Genomic DNA, 27,737 nt, shown 5'->3' on the forward strand with positions numbered 1-27,737 from the left:
AAATTCTCGCATCGTTTATGTTGTATACAACCTTGTGTATATTTCTTTCATCGCCTAACAAGCGTTAAAGACATAGTTGTCGTGGGGTGGCTCAGTAGTTGAGAATGAATTATAGGTTCGTATTCAACACGGTACATTCTGAGTTTGATTTCTGGTGCTAGTGAATGGTGGCCAAGGAGACTAAATTGCCTATGTGAGTCTTTCCGACCCCTGAAAATGTGGACTGACGTAGCGAAGCCACTAGCTCTCTTTTTGTAAAAAAGAGAAAAAAGCTAAGGTTTAAAAACACATAATAATATACATTTGATTATATAACAAATTTTCTACTAATTTTCTACTCTTTTTGAAAAATAATGATAAGCATGAAGCATACACGTAAAAGAAAAGATATTGTCATTTAATCTCTAATGATGATGATTAAATGAAAATAATATAAGAAAATCAGAAAATTTAAGACAAATAAAGGGGGGAAATGATTACCTTCTCCTATAAGTTATAACAAAAATATATAATTTTGTATTTTTAAATTTCTAATATATACATGAAAAGAAGATCCTTATCTAAAAAAATTCTAAATCATGGTTGGGGGTCAATTTTTCAATTGAGCAAACAACTAATTAAGTTGATTTTCATATTATCATATATTGGATAATCCCAAAGGAAAACAATTTTTGATAGATCCGTTTGCCGGCATGGATATTGGATAATCCCATGCTAAGCTTTTCTTGTATGTTTTTTTTTTTTTTGAAAAACACTTCTCAATGTCGATACGTCCCTCCTTTCCTTCTTTTTATCTTCAAATGTCTTGATAAAATTGACACATCATTGTACAAGTTGACTAACATCTTTCAAATGAAAACTTCATATTTCAAATCACTTTTCCTTAATTTTAGTAAAATAGAAAACGAAAACAAGTGTCAAGGAAATCGCCATTGTTGAAAGGATAAGCTCAAACAATTTCGTAAATTTTCGATAAGGTTTTATGGTTGTTAAAATCAAATCATACCGTTTAAATTGTCTTGATTTAGCGTAAAAATGCTTAAGTCATAAGAACAGAATCAACGAACCTTATAAAACTTTCATCAAATATCCAAATCCTCGAACCTTCTTCCTGTTCCGGAAATCCTATTTCTTAGAGGCTGGTGACGTAATATTACGGATTACTTACCCTACGGATGAAATGCAACGGATTCAATATTTTCCACATATACCAGTATTTTCAAAATTTTGAGAGAGCTTGTTCAAGGCAGTGGAAAGTGGGCCTCTATTTCCCTTTGCACATTTGCAATATTCAAAAGCTTATATAAAGCAGTTGCGGGAGGTTCCCGTTCTCTGCCCAACCAAACCAAAAACTCTCTCACCCATCAAATCCATTGCACTTCTCAACTCTGCCACTCTCTCTCGCTGTCTCTTTCCAAAATATCAAAAGCACCAAACAAAAGAAACCAAATTCAAATCCCAATACAAAATATATATTTCAAGTTTTTGGTACAAACAAAGCAAGTATATTTATATATAAAGGCCATTGCTTTTGAGCGTTTCAGAAGCAGGGGAAAAATGGGAGTTGGAATTCAAACAATGTGGAGCATTCTGCTATTGTTTTCCTGCATTTTTTCTGCAGCTTCGGCTTCTGTGAGTTACGACCACAAGGCTATAATAATTAATGGGCAGAAAAGGATTTTAATTTCTGGCTCCATTCACTATCCCAGAAGCACTCCTGAGGTACCTTTTGCAAATTACTATGCCAATGTGGTTCAGAGCTTTCTTATTTGTTTCATATTTCTGCCGGGTTTTTTTGGCATTGTTTTTGGTGCAATTTCATTAAGCATTTTTTTCTTATGGGTTTTTTTCAGCTCCATTTTTTTTATATTATGGGGTATTTTTTAAGCATTTTAAACTTGTGGGATATTGTGATCTTGCATTTAAAAGTTTTCTTATTATTTTTCAGCTCAATTGTTTTTTTTTTTATATTTTGCGTTTAATTTCTGGTGTGTGTGGTTACAGATGTGGCCGGATTTAATTCAGAAGGCCAAAGATGGAGGCTTGGATGTTATACAGACCTATGTGTTTTGGAATGGCCACGAACCTTCTCCGGGAAAAGTAATGCAATTAGCAATTCGCATTTAAAATTTACGTTTCTTTGTCCTCTCTAATGCAAAATATTTATGCTAATAAATTGGTGTTTTATTTTTTCAAATTTGCAGTATTATTTCGAGGACAGATATGATTTGGTCAAGTTCATCAAGCTGGTGCAACAAGCAGGCCTATTTGTTAATCTCCGGATTGGCCCTTATGTTTGCGCTGAATGGAACTTCGGGTAATTATTTTTGTTAAAATTAAACTTAATTTTTTAAGAATATTTTGTGATTTTTTTAATTCTTATGCAAATATGGTTATGATTATTACTCTGTTTTTTTGCTCTGTTTCTGAAACAGGGGATTCCCAGTTTGGCTGAAATATGTCCCTGGAATCGCTTTTCGAACGGACAATAAGCCTTTCAAGGTTGGATATCTTAAATCTTCCGTTTTGTTTAATGCAGTTAAATGTTTTTTAACAAATAATTTTGAAGCTAAATTTAATTTCTAAGTATCTGCTAAATTTAATTTCTAATTATCTGTTATGAAGGCGGCAATGCAAAAATTTACAGAGAAGATTGTCAGCATGATGAAGGCAGAGAAGCTGTTTCAAAGTCAAGGAGGTCCTATAATTCTCTCTCAGGTTAGAAAACCGGTCTAGTTTTAAGACATTTTTAGAAGCGTTTTTTGTAAAACGCTTTTAGTCATTTTCAAAGCAATCTCAAACACGCCGTCGGTCTTTTTTATGTATCTAGAAGTTGGATTGAATTTGCTTCCAAGAAATTGAGCAATGTTTGTTTCCTTTTGTTTTATCTGCTGAGTAAAATTTGGCCAGTCAATGCTTATTAATATTAGTATTAATTAATCTTATTTTTCAAATTTGATTTTGACAGATAGAAAATGAATTTGGACCTGTGGAATGGGAAATTGGTGCACCTGGAAAAGCTTACACCAAATGGGCAGCTCAGATGGCTGTAGGTCTAGACACTGGAGTTCCATGGATTATGTGCAAGCAAGAGGATGCCCCCGATCCCGTTGTAAGTTTGTCTGCGCATTTTTTTCGACGCTTTTGTAGTATTTAATCTAAACTGCAAAGAGGGAAATTTGAACTCGAGTGCATAGAGAGACGCTTTCTGCGTACTATGCGTCGTCATTTTTGAACAAGAATTGCGTAAATGTCCTTCATTTAATGTTACCCTCCTTTCTTGGTGGGGTTTTTAAACTGTTTGCTGTCAACTTAACCGAGTAGGTGACCTTTTTCTGTCGATTTGTGTTTCATATGGTCACGGCAAAGCTTGTCCCCATCTTATTTGATATTCTAAATTACTTTAATCTACGTGGGATTGAACTCAGGTGTATGGGTTACACACACCGCCCTGTCCAACTGACCTAACCACGTTTACATCTCGATGAATTGGTTTAAAATTTTTACAAGGATGAATCTTCAGTTTTGAAGACTTTTCTGATAAAGACTTAGAAGTCAAATTTTTGGGTTGGTTTGGTCGGTAACTAAATTTGTGCTGTCTAATAAATTCTGCTATTAACTACAACAAACAAAGAGCCTCATAATTGTACTCCCCAGAAGTGTAGGTCCGCTCTCCTTTGGGATCGAGGGTGGATGCTATGCTTGCGTCTTGGGACCTTTACTGAAAAGCTAATTTCGCGTAATTTGTTATGTGACAGATTGACACTTGCAATGGTTTCTACTGTGAGAATTTCAAGCCAAATAAGGACTATAAGCCCAAAATGTGGACAGAAGTCTGGACTGGTTGGTAAGTCACACAAGTTGCCTGTACAGTTCCAAAGTTTATTTCCATAGGCCCGTCGTATCGGTACTTTCTTGTACTGTCCCTCAAGCCTTTTGATGAGGCTGCCTCTTTTGTATGTATTTTACAGGTATACAGAATTCGGTGGGGCAGTTCCCACTAGACCTGCAGAAGATGTGGCATTTTCAGTTGCTAGGTTCATACAAAGCGGCGGTTCGTTTTTGAACTATTACATGGTTAGTTGTTGGTGTCATATTTCAGAGTTTATTGTATCCGACTGATGATTAAGCACCGAGAGTGTATTTTCTAATTTTTGCTGTGTTTTCTCCCGTTTTCTGTTCCAGTACCACGGAGGAACGAATTTTGGCCGAACAGCCGGAGGTCCCTTCATGGCCACTAGCTATGACTATGACGCCCCCTTAGACGAATATGGTATGCAAAGACAATTAGCATTGTGTAGCAGGTTGTTACAAAGTTTGGATCATAAGGTCATAATCCGTAGCCTTGATGATATGTTGGTTACACCTTACATTGTCTTAGTCTGTACTTAAGTTTCTGAAACATCGAACCAAGGAAATGCTTAATGTATGCAAAAACGTATCATTGCACGTTGATGTAACGCGTTGCCCGTGCTATATCAGGACTACCCCGGGAACCAAAGTGGGGACATTTGAGAGATCTGCACAAAGCCATTAAACCATGTGAGTCTGCTTTAGTGTCCGTTGATCCTTCAGTGACTAAACTCGGAAGTAATCAAGAGGTAAAGTCTTTCAGCTAGCTCGGGAGCTTTGAAATTCGCTAAACCTTATTCTTCTTTGAAATTCACTATGATTCTCGTTGTACTGATTAATATTATCCTTGCAGGCTCATGTATTCAAATCAGAGTCGGATTGCGCAGCATTCCTCGCAAATTATGACGCAAAATACTCTGTTAAAGTGAGCTTTGGAGGCGGGCAGTATGACCTGCCGCCATGGTCCATCAGCATTCTTCCGGACTGCAAAACCGAAGTTTACAACACTGCAAAGGTGAGCAGTTGGATATATTAGTTGAGAACATTCAAGTTTTATTTCTTAATTTCAGTAAGATTCACTTAGACTTGTTATCTCCGCAAAGGTTGCTTCGCAAAGCTCGCAAGTTCAGATGACACCAGTACATAGTGGATTTCCTTGGCAGTCATTCATCGAAGAAACCACCTCTTCTGATGAGGCCGATACAACTACATTGGATGGGTTGTATGAGCAAATAAATATCACTAGGGATACTACAGACTACTTGTGGTACATGACAGAGTAAGTATATTAAACACACCATAGTTTTAAGAATTGTGTTTTTCTTAAATGTTACTGGGAAATTGTTGCACTGTTTTTCTTTTCTTTCTAACTTGGTAGTTCAAATTTTGGTTACCAGTATCACAATAGGTTCTGATGAAGCATTTCTAAAGAACGGAAAGTCCCCACTTCTTACGATCTCTTCAGCAGGTCATGCCTTGAATGTTTTCATCAATGGTCAGCTCTCAGGTAGATAAAAAAGGATGAAATTGTATGTAACTCCGTCTAGTTCTTCCGCTGAACGAACTTAATTTTAACAAAACTGTCTACCTTTATTGCAGGAACCGTGTATGGGTCGTTGGAGAATCCTAAATTATCATTCAGTCAAAACGTGAACCTGAGATCTGGCATCAACAAGCTTGCATTGCTTAGCATTTCCGTTGGTCTGCCGGTTAGTTCTTGCATTCCCTAATGAGATATTGGTTTTCTAAACATCTGAGATGGCATCTAAAATTTTTGCTTCTTTTGTGTTCTAATAAAATCAGAATGTTGGTACTCACTTTGAGACATGGAACGCGGGAGTTCTTGGCCCGATCACATTGAAAGGTCTGAATTCAGGAACATGGGACATGTCAGGGTGGAAATGGACATACAAGGTTTGTTGCATTTCAACGTTTATTCTCTTTTCCTTCCCCTTCCAATATGTCGAAAAATTTGGCAAAAAAACTAGAGAATAACTTGTTTGCTTTATGACCAGACTGGTCTGAAAGGTGAAGCTTTAGGCCTCCATACTGTTACTGGGAGTTCTTCTGTTGAATGGGTAGAAGGACCATCGATGGCTAAAAAACTACCCCTTACGTGGTACAAGGTTCGTATACTTCCAATACGCGTATATTTTATGCCTGTCTTTCTTATGGAGTCCATGAAAAACCAGATATTAATCGAAGCTGTGATATCTTCAGGCTACTTTTAATGCACCACCAGGTGATGCTCCATTAGCTTTAGATATGGGAAGCATGGGAAAAGGTCAGATATGGATAAATGGACAGAGCGTGGGACGCCACTGGCCTGGATACATTGCACGCGGCAGCTGTGGCGATTGTTCTTATGCCGGAACTTATGATGATAAGAAATGCAGAACTCATTGCGGCGAGCCCTCTCAGAGATGGTGAGAAAAAGTTCATCTTACTTACCGTGATACCTTTGTTTTGTCAAGTACAAAATTCATGGTAGAGCTATCATTTTTCAGGTACCACATTCCTCGATCGTGGTTGACCCCGACTGGAAATCTTTTGGTGGTGTTCGAAGAATGGGGCGGTGATCCGTCAGGGATTTCGTTGGTTGAAAGAGGTACAGCCCTCGACGCGAAGAAGCTCTAGGTTGAGGCTGTCTGCAGCTAAAGATCGAGCAGATACGTAGATTACTAAATACGTGAAGTGGTTGTGTACATAGACAATCTATTAATTGTCGAAAAAAAATATAGCTCCACATGATATACGAAGGGTTACATACAAAGTTTGTAGTCAGTAGATTTGCGCAAGCATTTTCCATTGTAAGTTTGTAACAACTTATGGAAAAGATTTCCTTTTCCTTTACAAGAATAAATGGAAAACTAATAGAGACTACTTTATCCTTGTCTTTCTAAATGCTTGAGTTCGAAATATTTCTAGTACAACAGAGAAACATATATGTTTTCTCAGATCCCTTCTCCAATGTCTGTTTGACATCATCACGAGCACCGGGTAAGGACTGATGAATCCATATTATACCATACATTTTACCCTAATTTTAGTCTTAATTTATTGGTTATTTTGGTAGAATTTTCATACTTCGTGATGTATTTTTAATGTAGGATATTCGACTTCCTATAGAGCAAAAAGTGATCAAATGGATGAATTTTGGAGTGATTCCAATTGAAGGATGTTCATGTGCCTTTCAAGATGATTGTGTCAAAATTCCATATTTTTCTATCCTTGAACATTAGCATGAATATATAGTCTTTATGTAATTGCTTATGATATTATGCATGTTCACTGTGAATTATTAATCACTGTGATTTAAACTGTCTTTATATCTTAATGATTAGCTATCATTATGATGTTTAGATAAATAATCAAATGTAATTCGATCGGAATACCACCGAAGAATTGAGTATTGCTTCTTGTGATTGATAGTTGTAATTTCACCTAGGATGAATATCACGTCTTAGGGGTTGCATGGTTTTTCAAAAGGTTTTCACAAAGTGTAATGAGTCATGTATGTTTATATTTGATTTGAATACCACAGATGGATTGCATGTTTGATATACATTCTAGCTTGAATACCACGAGTATAATATGCATTAGGAAAACCTAACCTTCAAAGTTGCATGGGTAATTTATAAGTAATTAATAAATCTACGTAGGATTGTTAAGGGGACAGTGGAATCTAGGCTTTTACAATTTGGTTTTCAAAACTATTTTCTTTTGTTTTCTTTTCTTTGCCAATTTATTTAATTGTTTTTAATTAAATTCGTTTTTATTATTTTTATATTCAAAATCAAGCTCTTCCCAACTTTGTTTTCAAATAATTAATTAAGAATTAGTTTAAATATAAATTATTCATTCAATCCCGGTAGAAAACGACCTAACTTGAGCCGTTTATACTACTATCAAGGAAAATACCCTATTTTTATCCCTATTTTGCAGGTGGTAAAAATACCTATCAAGGACCTCAAACTTACGACCCAAGATGAACTCTAGAACGAGGCAAGGCGGCTGCACTGGGGTTCTGTACCGAAGAAGTGCTGTTTTGCGTAGTCTTTTCCCCATCCATGAAACAGAACATATTCTCTAACTCAAGAAATGAAATGAATGACATTGTACATATCTTTACTGAGTTTTCCAATCTACGGCGGAGATCCATTACCGTCCAGTTGAGTTGCATTTGCCTCTTGATGCATTTTATCAAGCATTTTCAACCGGCAGATTAAGTATCAGTTAAACTGCAGACTAGATGGGCACCTGCTGTAGCCTCCTTTTCATTACAATTATCACTCCAAATTGAAGAGTTTAAGCTTTATCCTATTGGGCCTGGCCCTTGAAGCCCATATAACAATGCCTTAGAGTGTTGTTCAGGCCCACTGTAAATTTGTTTATTATTGAAAAAAACCTCATGTAATTGGAATTTTCTTCTTTTTTTTTTTTTTTTTTTTAATGACAAAACGAGAGTAATGAAAGTTTAGGCGAACAAAAGTACACATCGAGTGAGGTCACTGGCTATAATTGCCTTCTCTCCTCTCAGATAGAGTAAAAAGAAGCAATCTAACCCCGATAAAAAACACTGTTATATCGCGGCTTGGTTGCTCCTTTTAATTAACCCCTCGAAAAGAATAGAAGGAAAATTTGAAAGGCCTGCCCTAACCAGCCTCTACGACAAAAAGATGACATAAAATTCTGTGAGGGCCAGATTATGTATGTAGTTAAGCATGATGAAAGATTGCTCAACTTCAGCACGATGAAGGCATGGAAATGTAATTTTTAGGTGTGTTTGAAACATGATCACGTGTTATTATTGGACTTAAATTTTACATGTACATTTGTATTTTGTTGAATATGCCTAAAAAATGTAACATAACAACTCGCTGTCAACCTATATTTTAACACATGAAATTAAAACACTGCGTGTCAGTATTTCCATTATGTACATGAATTGCACCTATCACTGTCTTCAAACAAAGTATTTTCTAAAGTAGCACCATGAATAGCGCATACAGCATACCATATCATGTTTGAAGGTACTTTTTCAAAATTACACAAACAACTTCATTGAAAACTCAAGTTCTTGTATTTATAGCCTTTGTTCCAAGAGTTTAAACATATGTTTTCATTCAGTATATATATGATGAAATTACCGCGAGAAATTACCATGAAGTATGAAACCAAATTTGCCAATCGACATCAGATGCAACTATCTTTTGCTTGACTAGCTAGTTGTAAACATAGATGGACCATATGTTTTTATTTAATGTATATATGATGAAATTACAACAAGAAATTACCATGAAGTATGAAACCAAATTTGCCAATCGACATCAGAAGCAACTACCTCTTGCTTGACTAGCTAGTTGTAAACATAGATGGACCATTATTTATCACAAGGACAAATCCAAATAAGAAGATGGTCCCTTAATTGCTGTGCAGAACATTACTGTCTTGTAGTTAGAGAGATTTGAGACATCATCATCTGTTACGTGTTAGTCCTTCTTCGCATAAGAAAGGATCTGGTACCAATTGGGGTACATGTTTATGTTTACAACCTTACGACGGAGTCTTGTAGACACGATGAAATATACCTTTGATGTACTGAGTGTAGTAGGCACAGTGAAATATATCTCCTATCAAACAACAGATTGTTTCTGGGAAGTAGGAAATTCATTACGTAAAAAAAAAATATAGGCCAATAAAATGAGTGATTTAGACAATGAGATATGAGACAACTTTAAAAGTGGAACTCTTCATAAATTTTTTGTCACATTATATGGTTTTGTAAAATATTTTATAATATTAACATATAAATTGATGTTAAACTGTAAAATGAAAGAAAGATCATAAAAAGTTATACTTTGAAAAAATCTTCTTGATATTTCTCATGAAATATATCTTTGACTGAACGGCAGATTCTATCTAGGAAGTGGGAACTAGACATATTGTTGTTTTCCAAACTCCTAGCTAAGACCCTGTTCCCTATGAGTAGACCCTAGATTCCCTCCCAACACCAAATTATAAATTGGAAAATCCAATATATGCTTTTTAGTTACAAAGCAGTCGGATTTTTTTTGTGAAGAATAAATATATCATCTAATTATATCCGTTTATCATATATCGTGTAATAAAAAATTATTATAAATTTTTTTATTTAAAATTGAATATAAACAATACTTTACAAAAACTAATCGCACGATGTACGATGAACGAATGTGATTAGAAGATCTCTAGAATCTTCATGAAAAGAATCCGGCGAGAATACTTTCTCTTTTGATTAAGGGATGCCCCTTTATATTATTGCAATGCCACAAAAGCAAATCTTAGATGCCAATAAGATAACTTAAAATCAAGTTTTAATCTCCCCTTTGGACATCATTGGCTCTCACTAAAGTTAGCAAAGGTATTTTCATTTAAGGAGAATAAAGGAAAGCAGACAACTTCACATAATATATCATGTATAAACTTTCATTCCAAGATATGTAAGAAAAAAGCATTGGATTAAAGATGTTCGCCACGTAAGGAAAAAGAAATGTTGTCCAAAGGTGGAAGATTCACCCACCATTTTGTAAAGGCATATGATTTGTTTCATCAAATATGAAATATTTAGAAACCAATAGCTTATCAAAAAATTCTTTTCTTTTTTTTTTTCTTCAGTTAGACGTACTTATGTTATTAGACTATTCATTATGCGGATTTTGAACTCCTTTTTAGTTAGGTTAATCGTTATAAATCAGAATGTCAATCCTGCGAGCTGATTTTTAGACCCCAAGGTGTAAAGGGAGAATGATGTATGAAAATCTCTTTTAGTTTTGCAAGAACAATGGAACTAGTCATATTAGGTTTTTGGTAGTTTAGTCTACCAAGTAGTCCTAATTTTTAAACAATTTTCACAGTTTGATTTTTTTTTAGAATTAATTTTAAAGTCAATCTTCATCCTTCTATTTTTAAACTACTTAGTAAGAGCTTGTGTGGCATTACACAAATTTTAGGAGAGGGGGACATTGAACTGTGAAAATACTAAAATTTACTTCAAGTAAAAGCTTGTGTGGCATTACTCATTGCCTCTTTGTCCTTGATGTGTCGGTTTGTAAGGTGCTTTCTGATTAGGGTTTTGACAACTGAAAAGCACAGCTAAGTTCGTTACTTTTTAGGGTTTTACATCACTAGCATCTCAGGGCAACTGTTAGGATATGGTACTTAGCCACTGAGAATCGAAAAAAGCTTACATGAATATGTGGTTTTTATACCATCAGCCTTTGAGACATTGTTTAGCTATTATTAGTTATTATCTCTGTAACTACGTGATTCGAAATAACTAATATTCTTCTTCTGAATCAATTTACTAAGCGTGCACTATCCTTAACCAATAGTTTTAATGTTGGTTAGAGGCGAAAAAGAAAGAAAGGCTTCAGGCGAAATTCGATGTGAGGGTTAAAGAATGTAAATGTTGGATTAGGCATTGAATGGAGTTTTAGAGTTCAGATAAATAGGTATTGTATTTTTGTGCTGGTCTATCAAACTCATATGAAACATGTGTACATTTAACGAGAAATTCTGCCTTATTATTGGGGATGAAGATGTATCTCCAAAATCGTCAAAATTTTTTCCCTATCTCACTTAGCACTCATCTAGTCTCTCACTCTCACTCATCGCTCACATAATGAATGAGATAGTAGCATAAATGTACACTATAGCCGTGATAGCTAAGCTTTCTCAGTGTACTAATTAGTGTGCACTATCCTTAACCAAAGGTGTTATAATGATGATTAGAGGCTCAAAAGAGGGTCAAGGTAAGTAATCAAAATGTTGGATTAAGGCAGTGGGTGGATGGAGGTAGGGTTGGAAATGGAGAGAATCTCAGTTGTTTGTTTATGAGCCAGACAAGGACAAGGACTTGGTGACAGAGAGCCCTTCATATGCACAATCATCAAAGGGTGATTGAAGCCCACAAGAGGTAGAAAGACTAAAAGAGACAGCAAGTGGGCCAAACCCTAAATATTTCTCTTCTCTCTTCTCCTTGCATATCTTAAATAATGGAGTCTCTACGAAGAGATCTTGATTTGACCACACACGAAGTTTGAAAGCGAGAGAAAGCTTATATCGAACGAGTTTATTAGTGGAGATGCAGATGGTGAGGAGAAAAAGCAAGAGTGAAAAAGTGGTAATGATGCAGGAAACTGAAACTGGTGGAGTTTGGTGGGTTGAGAAAATTGTCGAGATGCAAATGTGATGGAGAGAGAAGAGAAAGAGTGATCTTAGCCGCACGATTCTACGTAAACGGTTGCGATTATTTGATCCCGAGAGTTCGCATAAAAAGTGTCTGAAGAGGGTTTTGGTCTGCTAAATTGTAGTCTCCCTCAACAACAGAACTGGATCCTTTCCTGAACTTAAGATGGGGATCCTCATGAGCAGCCCATCTGGACCGTTCAAACTTGATTGAACGGCTGCAATTATTATAACTTTTAGAGGGCCCCCTGTTTGGAGCCGTTGGATCACATTTCAACGATCTGGATGGACTGCTTAGGAGGATCCCCATCCTGAGCTCAGCAGAGGATCCAGTTCCCTCAACAACCTAGTGCCTTCAATTATGTGATTTGTTGTTTGCTCATTTGGTATAATGGTGATGGAAAATCCATAGCATAGTCAATTATTAATTCATGTGGACCTTGTTGAAAGGCCAATAAGAACCATTGATTGGAATGAAGATAGGCAATCCAACGGCTGGGATGGGAATTCATATGGTATTATCAAAAACCAAAAAAAAAAAAAAAAAAAAATGTTTGGGACAAATGAATCTGGTATAAATATGAGAATTGTTATTAACACTTCAAAAATCTTATTTGGTACTCCAAACTTTCTATAATTAGAAAGAAAAATACTCTTGTGAAAAGTGTACAATGAAAATTTTAAAATGTTAATAACAATTCCGTAAATATTTAGGTTGTTAGTGTTGCTTGAGGCCAGTCATTTTCTGTCCTTATTACAATTTCATGGATTTTGCTACAGAGCAAAATCTAATGGTACCAAGTGGCTAGGCAACTGTCTGTATGTATTAAAGGCTAAACTGTCTCTGTGTGGCAAACTACACACATGTGCACATAAGCAACTCTACTTCTATCTCATTGATATAGACAACCAGGTTTATCGGTACGCTGACCTAAGACAGAGAATCCGTCTTATGACTAGTTGTATGTTTTTTTTTTTTTTTTTTTTTTTTTTTTGGGGTCGATGTCCTTTATCACGTGAAGTCAAGTGATTAGTTGGAAAATCCCACACGTATACAAGCAACTCTATTTTTTATCCCATTGTTAAAGACACGAGAAAGTTTACAAGTATGACGATCTGAATGAAAGAATTTATCTTGTAATCAGTTATATATTTCTTTCAATCGAACTCTTTTGTAATGTGATGAGAAGAGATACATTGAGTCCCACCTTCCTACACTTTAGCCAACTTATTTAACTGTTTTTTTTTTTTTTTTCACATGACACACGAAGAGATAACTATTGATTCGTATGCTGCATTGGTACGGGACCAAAGAGACAAACACAAAGAAATGTAGCCCTAACTTTAACAAAGAATTAATAGAATAATACAAGGAAAGAAACAACTCTTTTATTCACACGACTGACGAGAAGAGACAAACGATAGGATCGTATGAAGCTTGTTCAATGACAAACACAAGAATTGGGCCCCTAACTTTAACAAAGGATTAGTAGAAGAATACAAGGAAGAAAATAACTCCATCATCAAAGAAATGCCTTTGGAAGGGAAACTCTTGTATGGGATTGAAGAACGCAATGTCATGGGCAGTGAGTGCAGGAAAGGAACGGATGGAAGGACTCCCAGCTGGAAAGAGCCGGGTTTATCGGATCCTGTCCATTGAGCAATCCAAAACGGACACTTGGTAGGGAAGAGAGGTGGCATCCAAAGCTTTCTTTGTTTTTGTGCTTCTCTCCAACACCTTGAAATATTCAATATCATCACACCCTCTCATCACACATGTGGTTTTTGAGGAGAACAATGTTACGATACTGATTGTCACACTCTCGTTTTCTCTTTTTACAGTTTATCTCTTGTTTTCCCCGTATATTCATCTTTGATTTGTATAATCCGAATACCCGAAGGGCCGAAAGAGAAAATGAAGTGTGAAAATCGCCTCCCCACAAATACTACAATCTCACAATCAAAGAGAAAGGAATGGAAAACTGAAAGTGACTTCTTTAATTCATGCAATACTTTAAAGAAAGAGAAGCAAAGATGTTCAACATGAAAAAGGAAATTAATTAATATTTCATAGAAATAATTGATCAAAAATAATAAAAATCCTACTAATAATTGTTCCAAACACCAAGTTGGTAATGTTGGAGAAGCCTACTGGCTTCCCTAAGGCCACTACAGTAAGCTCCATGGGTTGTGGAATAATGGGTTCTGTGTGTAGCTTCCCCTGCAAACAGAATCTGCAGTGGAGGTGAAGAACTAGCAGCACTACCAGAATCATCAGATGGCAATGGCTCTGCCATGCTGTCCAAATCCTCACCGCTTGATCCAACTGCAACATACGAGTATGATCCCAGAAACAGTGGATCACTACCCCATTGACTCTTCAAAACCTGGGAAAATTTCACTTCGGAGTTCTCCTCCGGATTCCCATTCCCATTGCACAATTCATGGGAATGTGAGTTTTGTGATAGGAAGCTGGACACCGTTTGTGAAACCCCGTTGATAATCTCTTCATCTGAAAGTGCTTCTAGCGCACGTGCTTCTTCCCCTGCAAACCAAGAAAGCAGAACGCTGGAATTGTGGTAGAGAGGGCAGAGAGAAGCTGTCTTCCTCATCCACCACGGGATCTTTTTATTCCTGAGCTCTGAGTCTGCTCTGTGGAAAACCATTTGTAAAAATGGAAACTTGCTGAAATCTTGGGACTTCGGAGGAGCATGATTAGAACCCAGTTGCAGAAACAGCTTATTAACAACGCCAAATCCAAGCCTCGAAATCGCCTCGGTTTTGAAACGAGGCAGAGGTGGATTGAACAGACCAGAATCTTGGCGAATCGAAGCTTTGAGCACCCCCAAAGAAACTGTAACAATAACATGATCAGCTAACAAAACTGACCCATCAGAAAAATGGAGCTTCACAGGCCTTGTGTCGGATTCATAGCCCTTGTTCTTGCGATTATCCGGCTGCCATTGAATTTTTCTGACCTTCTTGCCCAATTGGATCAACCCAGGTGGGAGTACAGAGGCTAGAGATTGAACAATGCTCAAGTACCCTTTAGCAATGGTGATTTCTTCGCCAGGAAACATCCGGTACTCGCTTTCTGCATTGTAATCGAGAGTTAACAAATCACCGGCTGATGTATAAGTCCTTTGGATGTTCTCATGCATTGCAAAGATGGCCTCTTGCAGCAACTTTCTGCTCCAATTTGTATAGCCACTGACCTGCTCATCTCGGTTTTTCTTCCAAACCCAATACGTATCAAGGCCTTGCCTTAAGAAAGAGCCGACACTGAGCTTCCCAACACCGTCATTGCTTGCAAAAATCCTGGAAGCTTCATCTCCAAGCTTACTGTATTCAAAATCACCATTGCACTCTCTGTCTGTACTTTCATCAAACACCTGCTTCCCCTGAGCATAATCCATCAAGTTCTTGAACAGAGACGAAATAGGGTCCACCACATCCGGTTCCAGCTCCAACCCACCTTCCGCGACGGTGGTGGGCTCGTCGGAGGACCCGTCCATGCACTCCCACGGCTGCGCTGACTCGAGGGCATTGATTTCCTGAGCAATTTTATGAACCGGGCTGCCTCCAATGCCGTGGATCCAGGTAGCTCCCATCTCAATCCGGTCGCCGCCGAACTCCGACGTGTTGATTCTGCCGCCAATTCTCTCCCCGCCTTCCACAACCACGAGCTCGAACAAGTCCTTAGACCCTGCAGCAGTGTACAGCTTGTTCGCCGCCGTGACGCCGGCCATTCCCGCTCCAATTATCACAATCCGTGATTTCTTGGCCACCATTTTTGTTTCAGCTGGAACCAAATTAATGGTCTTTTGGAATTTCTCAAAGGATGATGGAAAGTGAGAAAAGAAAGAAGTGTGAGGAGTGTGAGGTGAGAGATTGAGTTTACTGATGAGGATTTTATAAGTGAAGAGAAAGAGGAGAGAATACTCTGTTTTTCTTATAAAACTCTACATTTTTTTCTCATTTTTTTTTTTTTTTTCCAGAAAGCGTTCTGATCTAATACTACATTTACAGTTTACATGACGTAATATTATTAGACTAAAATAGTATGATAACAATAAATTTGATTATATTATAAAATCATGATTCTACGTTTACGATAAACTCGTGACATATAACTTGGTTTTCCTAATAAACACATGGCTCCACTTGTGTTTTATTTTTATTTTTATTTTTGAGGTCTTCTGGTAGAAGAAATATGGCCGATACCTAAAAGACAATTTCTGTATGAAATCTTTGTCCAGTAGGTCCTATAATCCCCCTCAACGCTACTGCCATTTATGTCCAAAGTATCAATTATTATCTATCTTCTGCAACTCTCGTTTGAATTTTGGATTTTACCCATTTCTACTGCTTGGACATAAAAGATCTGATATCTTTCAGGCAAAAGTTACCAGAGGCAAAGGGGAAAGGTGACATTTGTGATATGGGATTTGCCAAGAACATCTGAAACTAAAAGGTTTGATAGGGCCTCTCACCAACCTTCACATGTACATTGGGTGAGGGATAGCCCACCAACTGAGCATTTCAATGGTCCCGATCACTTTAATGAGTTATTTTTGCTTACGTATCAAAGTTTAAATTATTTTCAACAACGAATGACTCGTTAGTTGTAAAATGCTTGGTATTTTCTTTTGATTTTTTAGTTCAATTGAACTATTCTTCCATTTGAGTTTATTGCGTCTTTGCTGGGTTCATAATATGATACAATGTTCATATTACATACTAAACTTTTCAATTATATATAAACAATATTGAAAAATGGGCTAGTCAATAATGAAACACTCGAATACATAGATAAGTATTCTTAATCAACTATTGCTTTGATGGTCAGTAGAGGAGCCAGTTTGGAGCAATGGCTGCTCATGACCCCAGGTCCCCAACAGCTTCCTAACCTCATGTATATTTGTTGGTAAATTTATCTTTGACTCCAACTAAAGAGACTGAACAACGTTGAATTACAACCTATTGTTGCTTCTTTCTTCTCCAATTTCTTTCTTTCTTTCCTGTGTCTTTCTTTTCTTTTTTCTTGTATGCAACCCAATGGTGCACACCACGTCGTAGGCAGGTCTTAGCAGTCTGCAATCCTAAGCACACCTTGGCAGATGCAGATGCTAAAAGAACACAACAGTTATCGATAAATATCATCATCACAAGTTTTTGACGAATGTTAGTAGATTTTGATAGGTGCCCAACAAATGCTTGATGGAATGGTGCAATGAATTTTTTTAGTCGAAATCATGACCTTATTGTTGTAAAGTCATGACTTCGCCACTACATGAGGTGCATGACGAGTTAGTGATTGTATAAACCCTTTTCTTTATTGATGGGATCTATTGTGAAAAACCCTAAACTATAGTCTATCTTGGCCAACGTGTGATTTGAATGGTATGAGACTGAGATATTTTTGCTCAACACTCTCAAGCAGTGATAATGCTCACTAACTTACTTATTATCATTGGATGATTTTAAATTTTAAAATTTGTGTCTATTTAGTATACAAATATCGAAAATTAAATTTATCTAACAATAATAAATAAAATGATGAATATCATCATCACTCGAAAGTGATGAGCAAAAATAATTCCGATTGAGATATAAAGGTAACGAATCATTGTGGCCATAAGCAACATGATGACATTCATTACTATGCCCCAACGTTATTATTATTATACACTAAGTCGTGGGATTACAAATGTTTATCAATTCAATAATTTCAATTCATTGTTTAGCATATCCAAACTTTTTTATAAATCTTCATCAAAGGTAGTGCAGATATGAGAATTATATTAAGAACCCCATCGTAATCACACGAGTTTATATCACTTTCGAACTCCGTTGGAATATATATTACTTTCGCATATGTGAGAGTCGAATATCAAACTTCATTCAAAGTTAAGAGAATTATTGAAGCAAAGACTGATTGATCAAATTACGTTATTAAACCTACAAAAGTTCATTCGGGAAATGATAATCACGCACCTATGTCACTCCTCGCTCACTCATGTTTACTCATTTTCGTTTATTATGTTTGACTTATTAAATTTGATGGTTGGAAAAAGAATGGTGTGTAAGAAGAAGAAAATTCGTTTGTGTTTATTATTTCCCAATTCATATTAGGTTTGCATAACAGTTTCTTAATTTATTTAATTAAAAATTGGTTATAATATTAGTAAAATTAATAATTTAGTAACATCAACGATAACAACAATTTCATAGTTAATGATCTTAATGTGTCAAAAAATTGAGAGCTAATCAACACTTTTCTAGTGAGGGAAAAAAAAGGTAGTTGAGTTCATTATTGCTACTTTGCTTTTACGATGATTGAGACCCATATTTTGATATGGGAATTGATAGGAGAATGATGGGAGTGGAATGGGGTACAAAACTGCCCATCTGTTCAAATCATTGTTCACTTGTTGTTGGGGTTTCATTTTTCCGCTTTTTAGCTAAAATGGTTAATAGAATTGGCATAATTTTTTACTTTAATTATTGACAATGAAAATAGAAAGAATTGGTCATTGAGTTTGTTCACCGTAAATCACTTTAGTCATTTTGTAAAAAAAATTGTCAATATCTTCGTTAACTAGATGTTGGTTTGACAAAAATATCCTTAAAAAGATGATCATGTGGTCGTTTACGTAATAATCTAATGAGAATATTAACAGATTTTTCACGAAATTACCAAAATGATTTATGGAGGGCAAACTCAGAGACTACTTCTACCGATGTTCATTATTAGGGACCAAACTAAAAAATTATGTTAATCTCAGAGACCATTTTAACTAAAAGACGTTCACCTTTTTTGTCTGAATTTTTTCGTTGCCAATTTTGAACACATAGGAGTACTATTTCATTGACTATGTCATATACTAAAGGAGTAGGATTCTCTCCCATCTTTTTTCCTTCCCCTTTCTTCCCTTCCTATCTGAATGGTCACGGTTAAGCCACGTCAACATCTTATATTAATTTTTTATAGAAAAGAAAGACAAAACAGAGAATGTGAGAATAGATGATGGAAAGACAAGGAGAAAGAATCATAATCTTGTACTAAAATACTTGGAATGGTACTATTTCAACCCAATTTCTTAATGTTTCTTACATAGATTCTTCTATGATTGGTGATTTGAAAGTATATCTTAATCGTATAAATATGCGTTGCAGAAACATAAAGATAGTTTGGTAAAAGAAGAATTTCGGACTAGCGTTCTTAAGTCGCAAATTGTCCCCTTGTGTTAGAGGTGGCTTGTACTTTCTATTTAGATATTGTTTCTCCCTATGTTGGCATATGGTTTAAAGGCGGTAGGGGTTTTTGTGGTTTGGTCAACAATGCTCACGGGGCATGAAGTGGCCTAACTTCATAGTGCCTAGATACCTCCAATCTCCTTTCTCCCATTTTTTTTAGATCTTAATACTTTTTCTCTTGATAGTTTACTCAACCACTCGTACTTATATCATACTTGTAGGTAAACAAACTCTCCTAATCAAATCTACTTTAGATTTTAAATGATGGGGAAGATCAAAAGAAAATAAAATAATCCAACGAGTTTTCTCGCCCAAGAAATTTCTTCTAAAAAAATGGTCTTTAAAGTTTTTGGGTGACGACCTTCAAACGCTTTTGCGTCGTCACTAAAGAGATTGTTCATATCATTAGCGACTGTTTCTGGATAATTATTTCGTCACTAAAAGTTTATTTTATTTGGATGAAAAACTTGGAAGAGAAAATGAGGGCAACTGATAGGGTTACCTAGCTGTGAGGTTTTAAAAAATAAAGTTATTTTATGTTTATTTTACTATATTGTCCATAATTTCTGTTTGGTTATTTTTCTTTTGTTTTGTTGACAAGGTTAATTTGGTCTTTTCACTTTCTTTTGGTTGACAAAGAGGATTTTGTTAATAGTTAATTCAGATATTGGTTCATCCAAAATGAATGGAACAAGGCTCCCTCTTCGATTATATTGGTCGTGTCTTCCATTGGAATTTTTTTGTAAAAAATTGAAAATAAATTTGTGTTCAATGTTTATACTTTATAGTTAGGTCAACTGGTTAAAGTATTGTGTCTGCTCTTTGCACCTAAAGTCAAATTCACTTCTTAAAAAAAAAAAAAATAAAGTAGTTTATAATATCGTCTTCTCAGGCAAATATGTTTGTGTTCCGATCGAATGGACTAAGCCTTATATTTCCAAGGCTACGTGCAGCTGAGGCCCAACGAATGGGTTTTGAGGCCCAAATTAAACTTCATCCGCATTAAGATCATAGTGGGCCAAATTATATCTAATGGATTTAGAGGGACATTGTAGCCAACCCATTTGAGCAAAACTTTGAGATTTGCTATTACCAAATTGTGAATTGCGAACCAATTTTGTTGCAGGATATGCTTACAAGTAATACCCTAAGCCCTAACCCGTAAACTTTCGTGCACATATTTTAAAATTTCGGTGCACCTCACAGAATGTTACTAATTCTCGTATAATGTCATTAATAACATACCATCCGTCAAGACACCCAAATAATTTTCATAATTAGTTTATTCGTTCACACATATTATAACACGTAACGATAAAATAAAAAAATTCTTAATCCCTAATATCACAGAATTTAGTTTTATTGTTGCTCCAAGATTTATTTGTCACATGTTTGGCAGATTGCACGATATACACAAGGACCGAATCAACAAATTGAAAATTTGATCGAACAAATTAATATATATCCAAATCCATTTTTTGAGTGGGACCCACCGTACCGAGAGTGTTCCAGGTGGATGCTGACTCACTGCATTTGGGAAATTTCAAAATTTGTGATTCTTTCTCATCCTTTTTCTGGTCAATCAATGCAGTCAACGCAGTGCTGAATCGCAGATAATTCTCCAAATATAAATATAAATAAATTGGTTGATTAGTAAAACAAAACCAATTTCGAAGAAATTAACAAAAGGCAGGTATTTCTGATTAAATTCTGTAATTTTCGTTTTTGCCAGTTAGCCCCTCTCTAACCGCATGCACACGCAGTACCCAAAACGAACAACCTTCACCATTTTCTCTGTGTTCCTAAATTTTGCTAATTAGTCCCTATGCTATTCACATTTTTCATCTCCTACACCTTACTCTGCAAAATCCCACCGAACCACCTGGCATGGCCGCCATTACCATAAAACTCCATTTCTTCCTATACCCACTAAATTACTCAACGCACCCCTCAGATTCAGAGTTCAAAATTCAAAGTAGGTCTCCGTCTTCCCCGATAAACCTCGCCAGCGCAGCATCGTCCCAATCCATCTCCACCCCCACCTCAGCCCAACCACTACGCGCCAACTCTTTTGTTTCACTACACGCGCCGCCGAACCCACTCGCCTCTTCCTCCTCCGCCATTACCAACTTCAAAGATTCCAAGCCGATAACCTCCTTTGCAAGCCCGTACAAACCGCTGACCTCCTCCACCTCCTCCATCAACCACTTCTCCGACTCCAACCCCAGGACCTCCTTCGCAATGCCGTACAGCCCGCCGCACAGGTCGACGCTCGCCATGACAGTCGACACCGAGTCCGAGAACGCCGGTCCACAGCTCTCCTCGTTGAGGTTGATGGTGACGTACGACGAGGGCAGCGCTTGGAACACCCACGACGAGGAGTACGGGTTCTCGACGAAAGTCACCGCCGCGGCACCTGCAGTGGGGACGATCGGCCAGTCTTTGTTCACGAGCTTCACGAGCTCCTCAAGCGCCCCGCCGTTTGCCTTGGATATCATAGTCTTAACGTCGTCGTTTTCCACTTTCTCAACGGCCAGATCTCGATGCTTCTTCGCGGCGCTCCCCTCGTCTTCCGCCGCTTCGCTTCCGGGTCTCTTGCGCGCGTCCTCCATGAGAGAGAGAGAGAGAGAGAGAGAGAGAGAGAGAGAAGAGAGAGAGCAGTGAGGACTGTGGAGTGTGTGGGCGCGCTCGGTGTGGTGTGTACTTCGTATATATCAGGTGGCCCACACCTCAAGCGGAGGAATAAGGATTTATGGTCTCATATTTGTGGGTCCCCATCTTGGGATGATCTTAGCCGTTGATTCTCACTCGCATGGAGGATCCAACGGCTGGGGTTATGTTCAAGATTTTGTGCTACGTTTGGAAGGCGCGCTGACGTGGCGTAGTGGGAGGAAGGAAAAGGCGCGATTTTTATTGTGTATTAATTAGCGGCAGAGTGGGAGGAAGGAGGCTTGGAGAGAAAGAAAGACGACTTTTAGCACCTTCGTTTTAATGAGGAAATTACTGTTTTGGACATGGAATTTATTTGCTATTTATCCAACAAATTTTTTTATTTCTAGATACTCTTCTCATCCCAAAGCTGCTTTATTTAGCTTATTGGTTAAGCAAAAGCACTGAGTAAGAAAGTGTACGGAAATATCTACAAGTTGTACATAAAGTGTGAAAAAAATTAAAATTACTTTGACATTCTCGATATTTTCGTGAGTTTGTTAATGTGCTTCTCTTCATAGCACTTGAGTCTATTGGATCCCCTCTCAACTCGTTGGTGTTGATCCCTCAGTGCCCTCATGTTATCAAAGAAGTTGAGAAATGACTCGTACTGGACCTTCGACAATTGCTGAGCCTGATACAACTTGGTCAAGGCCTTCTCAGCATCTTGGAGTCCTTTGAGATTGAAGAAGGGATTGAAAAATATCTTGCATCCATTCTTTGAAGATCCAGCGTTGATCTTGAAGATGTTGAGGCTTGAAGAGGTGCCTTGGAGACCTCAGCTTAGTCTGGATTTGCCCGAACTCTCTAACAAGTTCGAGCAAGGAGGCCGTGGCTGGAATGGATGCAAGGGGTAGAGGCATCACTCCAGCACCCCCAGAGGTAGCAGCGGTGGAGGTAGCTTTAGAAGAGATAGAAGGAAGAGGCCCAAAAGTCAAGGAAGTAGCTGCAACGGTATTCTTTGACCGAGGAATGGGAATCATTATGACCCCAGAAGCTTTGGGAGGCTCGAGGAGAACTGCTTTGCAAGCTGTGAACCAAGGAAACTTGCCCGAACCTTCATTAGAAGCCTGTTTTAAAACCAAGAAAAAGTGAGTTAAGAGGATGATCTGCAATTGGAATTAAAGAAAAACCAAAAAAGAAAAGTTGGTATACTTGAGTCGAGCTTGGAGCTTTAGAAAGAGGTGAAGGTGGTGTTGTTGCCCTTGATGGTTGAGGAGGGTCAACCTTGCTTGTTGAAGGGGGATGAGAGTCACCCAAGCCTTCACCAGAGACCTATTACACCAAAAGAAAAGGCAAGTGTTAGCAAGTCAATTTGTATAAGGGAACGACAAGGGTAAAAACATTTATATACCTGTGAGGACCCTGGGACTTTGGAGGGAGACTCTGTCACTGCAACTACCCTGGAAGGAGCAGGTGGGCTAGCCCAAGAAGAAGTTTGGGAAGCCCTCGGGCCAGTTGCCTCTGAAACCGGGGATCTCAGGGACTATGAACTCCCCAAAGGTAGTTGATGGCTGGTAAGTGGCTTCATGCGCTGAGGAAGACTAGCACAAGCAATACATATGTTATGTGTTAGTGAGGAAACTTGAAAAAAGGATAAAAGGAAGAGATTGAGAAGAAGAGTATTACTGGAGCACTGTCATCTTCTACATAGTAAAACATCTCCCCAATCTTTGGATTAAATTGGGAGGTGAGAGTCGCCACCATTGCTGGAGAAGGAGTTGAAGGAGTAGGAGTTGAGCTCTGCCCAACTTAAGAAGCTAGTGCCTCAACCTTTGCCTAGGAAAAGAATAAAAGAGCCTGTTACCATTTGGAAGATCACAAACTTAACCAGAAGTGAAATTAAGTATACCTTTAAAGGCTTGGCCCGAGAGGAGAAAGTCGTGCTGCTTGGGCTAAAGGAGAAAAAGGCTCGGGCTGGGTGCTCTCTTCACCTCTAGTGTCCTATTTTTCAAGAATGACTAAGGGCTTAGAGAATGGGAATTATACCTTCAACTCATCGAGAATGATATCAAGGACTGTCTTATCCTCTAGTTGGACTTCGGCTCTCGACCGCACCTTTTTGGGAGTGAGGGTAGGTCTCTTGGTTACTGGAAGCCCTAGTTACAAGAAAGAAGGAGGCGTTAGTTCTTCTTGCCTGTTTCAACTAGAGGGGCATGAGAGGATTTGGAAGCCTTAGAGGTTTGAGCCCTACTCCTCTTTCTGGTTAGGGTTACCCGCGGACCAGGAAAAGCAAGATGAGTCTGAGGCCGCTCATCGAGCTCGAATTTAGAGGATTTTACCACTGTTGCGCTTGTCCGCCGAGGTGCCCGAGTCTCCACTTCAGGCTCAGCCTCAGCCTTTGAGTCACCAAAAAGCTCAAAGATGTCCCAAGTGTCTCCGACAGCGTGGCTGGACCCAACCTTCTGTCTTGCAACCTTAGCCACAACCTTTTAGAGGATGATTGTATCTGCAGCTTCTTCATCTAGCCAGACATCCACTTCCTCAGTATTGCCTTGGGCTGCAAAGACCAAAATGAAAGATGATTAGTTATTGACTACAAAAAGCATCATCACAGAGAAGTAAGAAAAAAGAAGAGGGCAATGAGATATACCTATTAGAAGAAACTGGTTATTCTAGTGGATCACCTCATTCTAGTTTTCAAGTTCAATGTCTTTTGAGTAGAATTTGAAGAAGAGTTGCCCGAAGAGGCAATCATGGGCCTTCCTAATGTCTACTTCATACTTCTTCGACCACTTGCTCATCACTTCAAGACTGCGTTAAGCCGCCAGAAAAGTCACATCGGTAGGAAAACAAGGGCGATAAAAGGTTCCACAATGCATCGAGTCAAAAAATGGCACTGGGATAGCTTGCCTAAAACCTAGCTACCTACCATAGAAGTTTGGGTGGTAAATCTCTAGCCCGTGTTCGTAGCTCGTTCACTCACTCTGCACTCCCCTGCTAAGTCTCGTTGCTGGATACAGATCATGAACTTCTCCTTGCAGATTTGGCTAGCATTCTCCTCAAATGCATTTGCAAGATCTGGTCCAAGAACTCGATATATCTTCTCAGCACGGAGGTGCCCCACTCCAAGTTTGGCCGAGTCTGGCAAACTCTGAAGAAATACAAGCAGGCGAGAGTGAAGTGGTTGGTAGGAGATGCATAGGCCAAAATGCAAGCAGGAGCCACTCATTCTGGGAACTCCAGGTTGGGTGCCCGAAATTCGGGGAAGTATCACTGGAGCCACAATTGGTTGGGTGCCCGAAATTCGGGGAAGTATCACTGGAGCCACAATTGAACCATCGAGGTTGGCTTATTGAGATTGGTTTCGAAGGGTTCGTCTCGGGTCATCTCGTACAGCAGGTGGTAGAGGTAGGCGAGGAAGAAAGGCCCCGTGGCTATGTTATCAAATGAATGCAGCGCCTCCACCAAGGGAATCCTCGCCAATTTCACTCCCTTGGATTTGTTTGGGAATACATGCTTGTTGAGCTAATACATAAGGAAGTACATATGCTTCTGATCCTCATTTGCAGTGGCGGAAGACGAGCTGAAGGTACTTTTGGCAAAAGGGATAAGAGCAAGCCTAGCGTTGGCTGGTGCTCGGGGGACAGTGGAGAAAACAAGGGCCCGAGGGCCGGTGGGAGGGCTCCAGCGTGGGCTAGCCCAACCGAAGGTGGAGGCCCGAGCTCCGGGCCCGTGGCGAATTGCCAGCCCGAGAGCCTGAGGGCTATGTGACGTCAGCCTGGCGTCAGGGAATATTAAATTTTTTTTGTGTCAGGCGCGTGCACCCCACTCGCGCGTGGGGGCGCGTCGTCGACACAAAAATCAGAAAAAAAAAAAAAAAAGTTTGTTAGTTACCGTTGGGAAGCCACGTGGCTTCCCATGGTCCGTTAGATCTCAACGGTTACTTAATTTGGACTGTTCGATCTCAACGGTCAAAAAAAAAAGTCAGATTTAATATCCACCGTTCAATCTGAGATCAACGGTGGATATTAATATTCTTTATAAATAAAAAAATAAAAGAAAAAATAGTTTTAAAATTAAGAAAAGTTACCGTTGTGACACGTGGCACAATCTGGAGTGTTGGAATTCAAATTTTTTTATATCCAACGGCAGAGATTAATTAATTGAATAAAAATTAAAAAAAAATTGTAAAAAATTCAAAAAAATTCAAAAAAAAATCTGAAAAATCTGAAAAAAATTGTAAAAAAAATTGTTTCTACTTTTCTATAAATACCTTCTCATTATCATCTACCTTACACAACAATTTCATATTTTCTCAACTACTTTCAATCACATTCCTTTCTTTGTCTCAAAGTTTGAATCCATTTTTTTTCAACAAAATGACCACTGGTGCAGGTACGAATTGGTCGCTTATTGAAGATGTTGCGTTGTGTACTAGTTGGGTTGAAGTTACTCATAGTTCGCTTACGGGTAATGAGATGCAGTTGCGAGAGATGTGGAGTCTTATTCATACCAATTTTCTTGAGAAAATTGGTGGGAAAAGAACCAAAGAATCGATGTCCAGTCGTTGGAAATTACTTAGCCAATCGTTTAGTACGTGGAGAGACGCCTTGGCACAAGCTAGTAGTAATATTCGAAGTGGGGAAAATTACTCGGATCAGGTAACAATATATTATTTATTTGATACCCAAATTTACATTATAATTATTTGTTTGTATTATTTATTTGTTACCTACATAATTTATTATTTATTGTTTGTATTATTTATTTGTTACGTACAAAATTTATTATTTTTTGTATTATTTATTTGTTACCATCATAATTTATTATTTATTGTTTGTATTATTTATTTGTTATTTATTATTTATTATTTGTATTATTTATTTGTTACCTACATAATTTATTATTTATTGTTTGTATTATTTATTTGTTACCTACATAATTTATTATTTATTATTTGTATTATTTATTTGTTACCTACATAATTTATTATTTATTGTTTGTATTATTTATTTGTTACCGACTTACATTATAATTATGTTGTTTGTATTATCAGAAATCCATCACCAATAATTGTATTTTCAGATAATGACACGTGGCATAACGAGTACGATTAAAAAATTTATCGGAAATCCATCCCCAATAATTGTCTTTTCGGATTTTATGACAAGTGGCGTAACGACAAAGATTAAAAATCTTATCCGAAATTACAAATAAAATTAGTTTGTATTATTTAATAATACTTCGGATAATGACACGTGGCGCAACGAGAACGATTAAAAATCTTATCCGATATTACAATTAAAATTATTTTGTATTATTTTATAAATAAAAAAAATACTAATATTTTATTACCTATTGCCAGGGCTATTGAAGTGTAACGGTGGAGATGCAAATTCTATTGCCAGGGCTATTTACTGTTCATTAAGGGCAGTTACTGTTCATTAGGTGGATTGAATAGTGCATTGCCTAGGGGGAGGGCTCAAACGCTGAAGTTGCTCTAAAGCCTGTGAATGATGTCTCATAGCTTTTAAAGGTCGAGGGAGTGTACTCCAGCCGAATGAGGGAATCAGAAGCACCCAAGCCTTTAGCAGTCGGGTAAGAAAGAGATGACCAATCGTGGGTCACGTCCAACGCATCTGCCCGAAAACTTAGGCCATGTCGAGGATTGTTGGAGACATGAGACCCATTCGAAAGTCGAATGTGTTGGTCCCAGTGTTTCAGAAAAGAAGAGCTGTGGTCAG

General features: G+C 37.8%; 2 protein-coding genes across 2 annotated transcripts; one reads left to right on the forward strand and one right to left on the reverse strand.

Moving 5' to 3' along the window:
- Nucleotides 1–1,313: 1,313 nt before the first annotated feature.
- Nucleotides 1,314–6,740, forward strand: LOC137730450 (beta-galactosidase). The gene is made up of 18 exons (XM_068469442.1): nt 1,314–1,722; nt 2,005–2,100; nt 2,205–2,317; nt 2,436–2,502; nt 2,626–2,718; nt 2,969–3,112; nt 3,759–3,847; nt 3,972–4,077; nt 4,186–4,273; nt 4,483–4,601; nt 4,706–4,867; nt 4,956–5,131; nt 5,250–5,359; nt 5,452–5,561; nt 5,656–5,766; nt 5,868–5,978; nt 6,073–6,278; nt 6,360–6,740. Exons 1-18 carry the CDS (start codon nt 1,558–1,560, stop codon nt 6,487–6,489), a joined length of 2,196 nt encoding a protein of 731 aa, XP_068325543.1. The 5' UTR covers nt 1,314–1,557; the 3' UTR covers nt 6,490–6,740.
- A 7,289-nt stretch (nt 6,741–14,029) lies between these two features.
- LOC137748343 (probable polyamine oxidase 5) lies at nt 14,030–16,001 on the reverse strand. The gene has a single exon (XM_068488490.1). The coding sequence runs from the start codon at nt 15,870–15,872 to the stop codon at nt 14,187–14,189; it is 1,686 nt and encodes a 561-aa protein (XP_068344591.1). The 5' UTR covers nt 15,873–16,001; the 3' UTR covers nt 14,030–14,186.
- Nucleotides 16,002–27,737: the final 11,736 nt, after the last annotated feature.

The sequence above is a fragment of the Pyrus communis genome, chromosome 1 (genome assembly GCF_963583255.1).
Source record: "Pyrus communis chromosome 1, drPyrComm1.1, whole genome shotgun sequence".
Lineage (NCBI taxonomy): Eukaryota > Viridiplantae > Streptophyta > Magnoliopsida > Rosales > Rosaceae > Pyrus > Pyrus communis.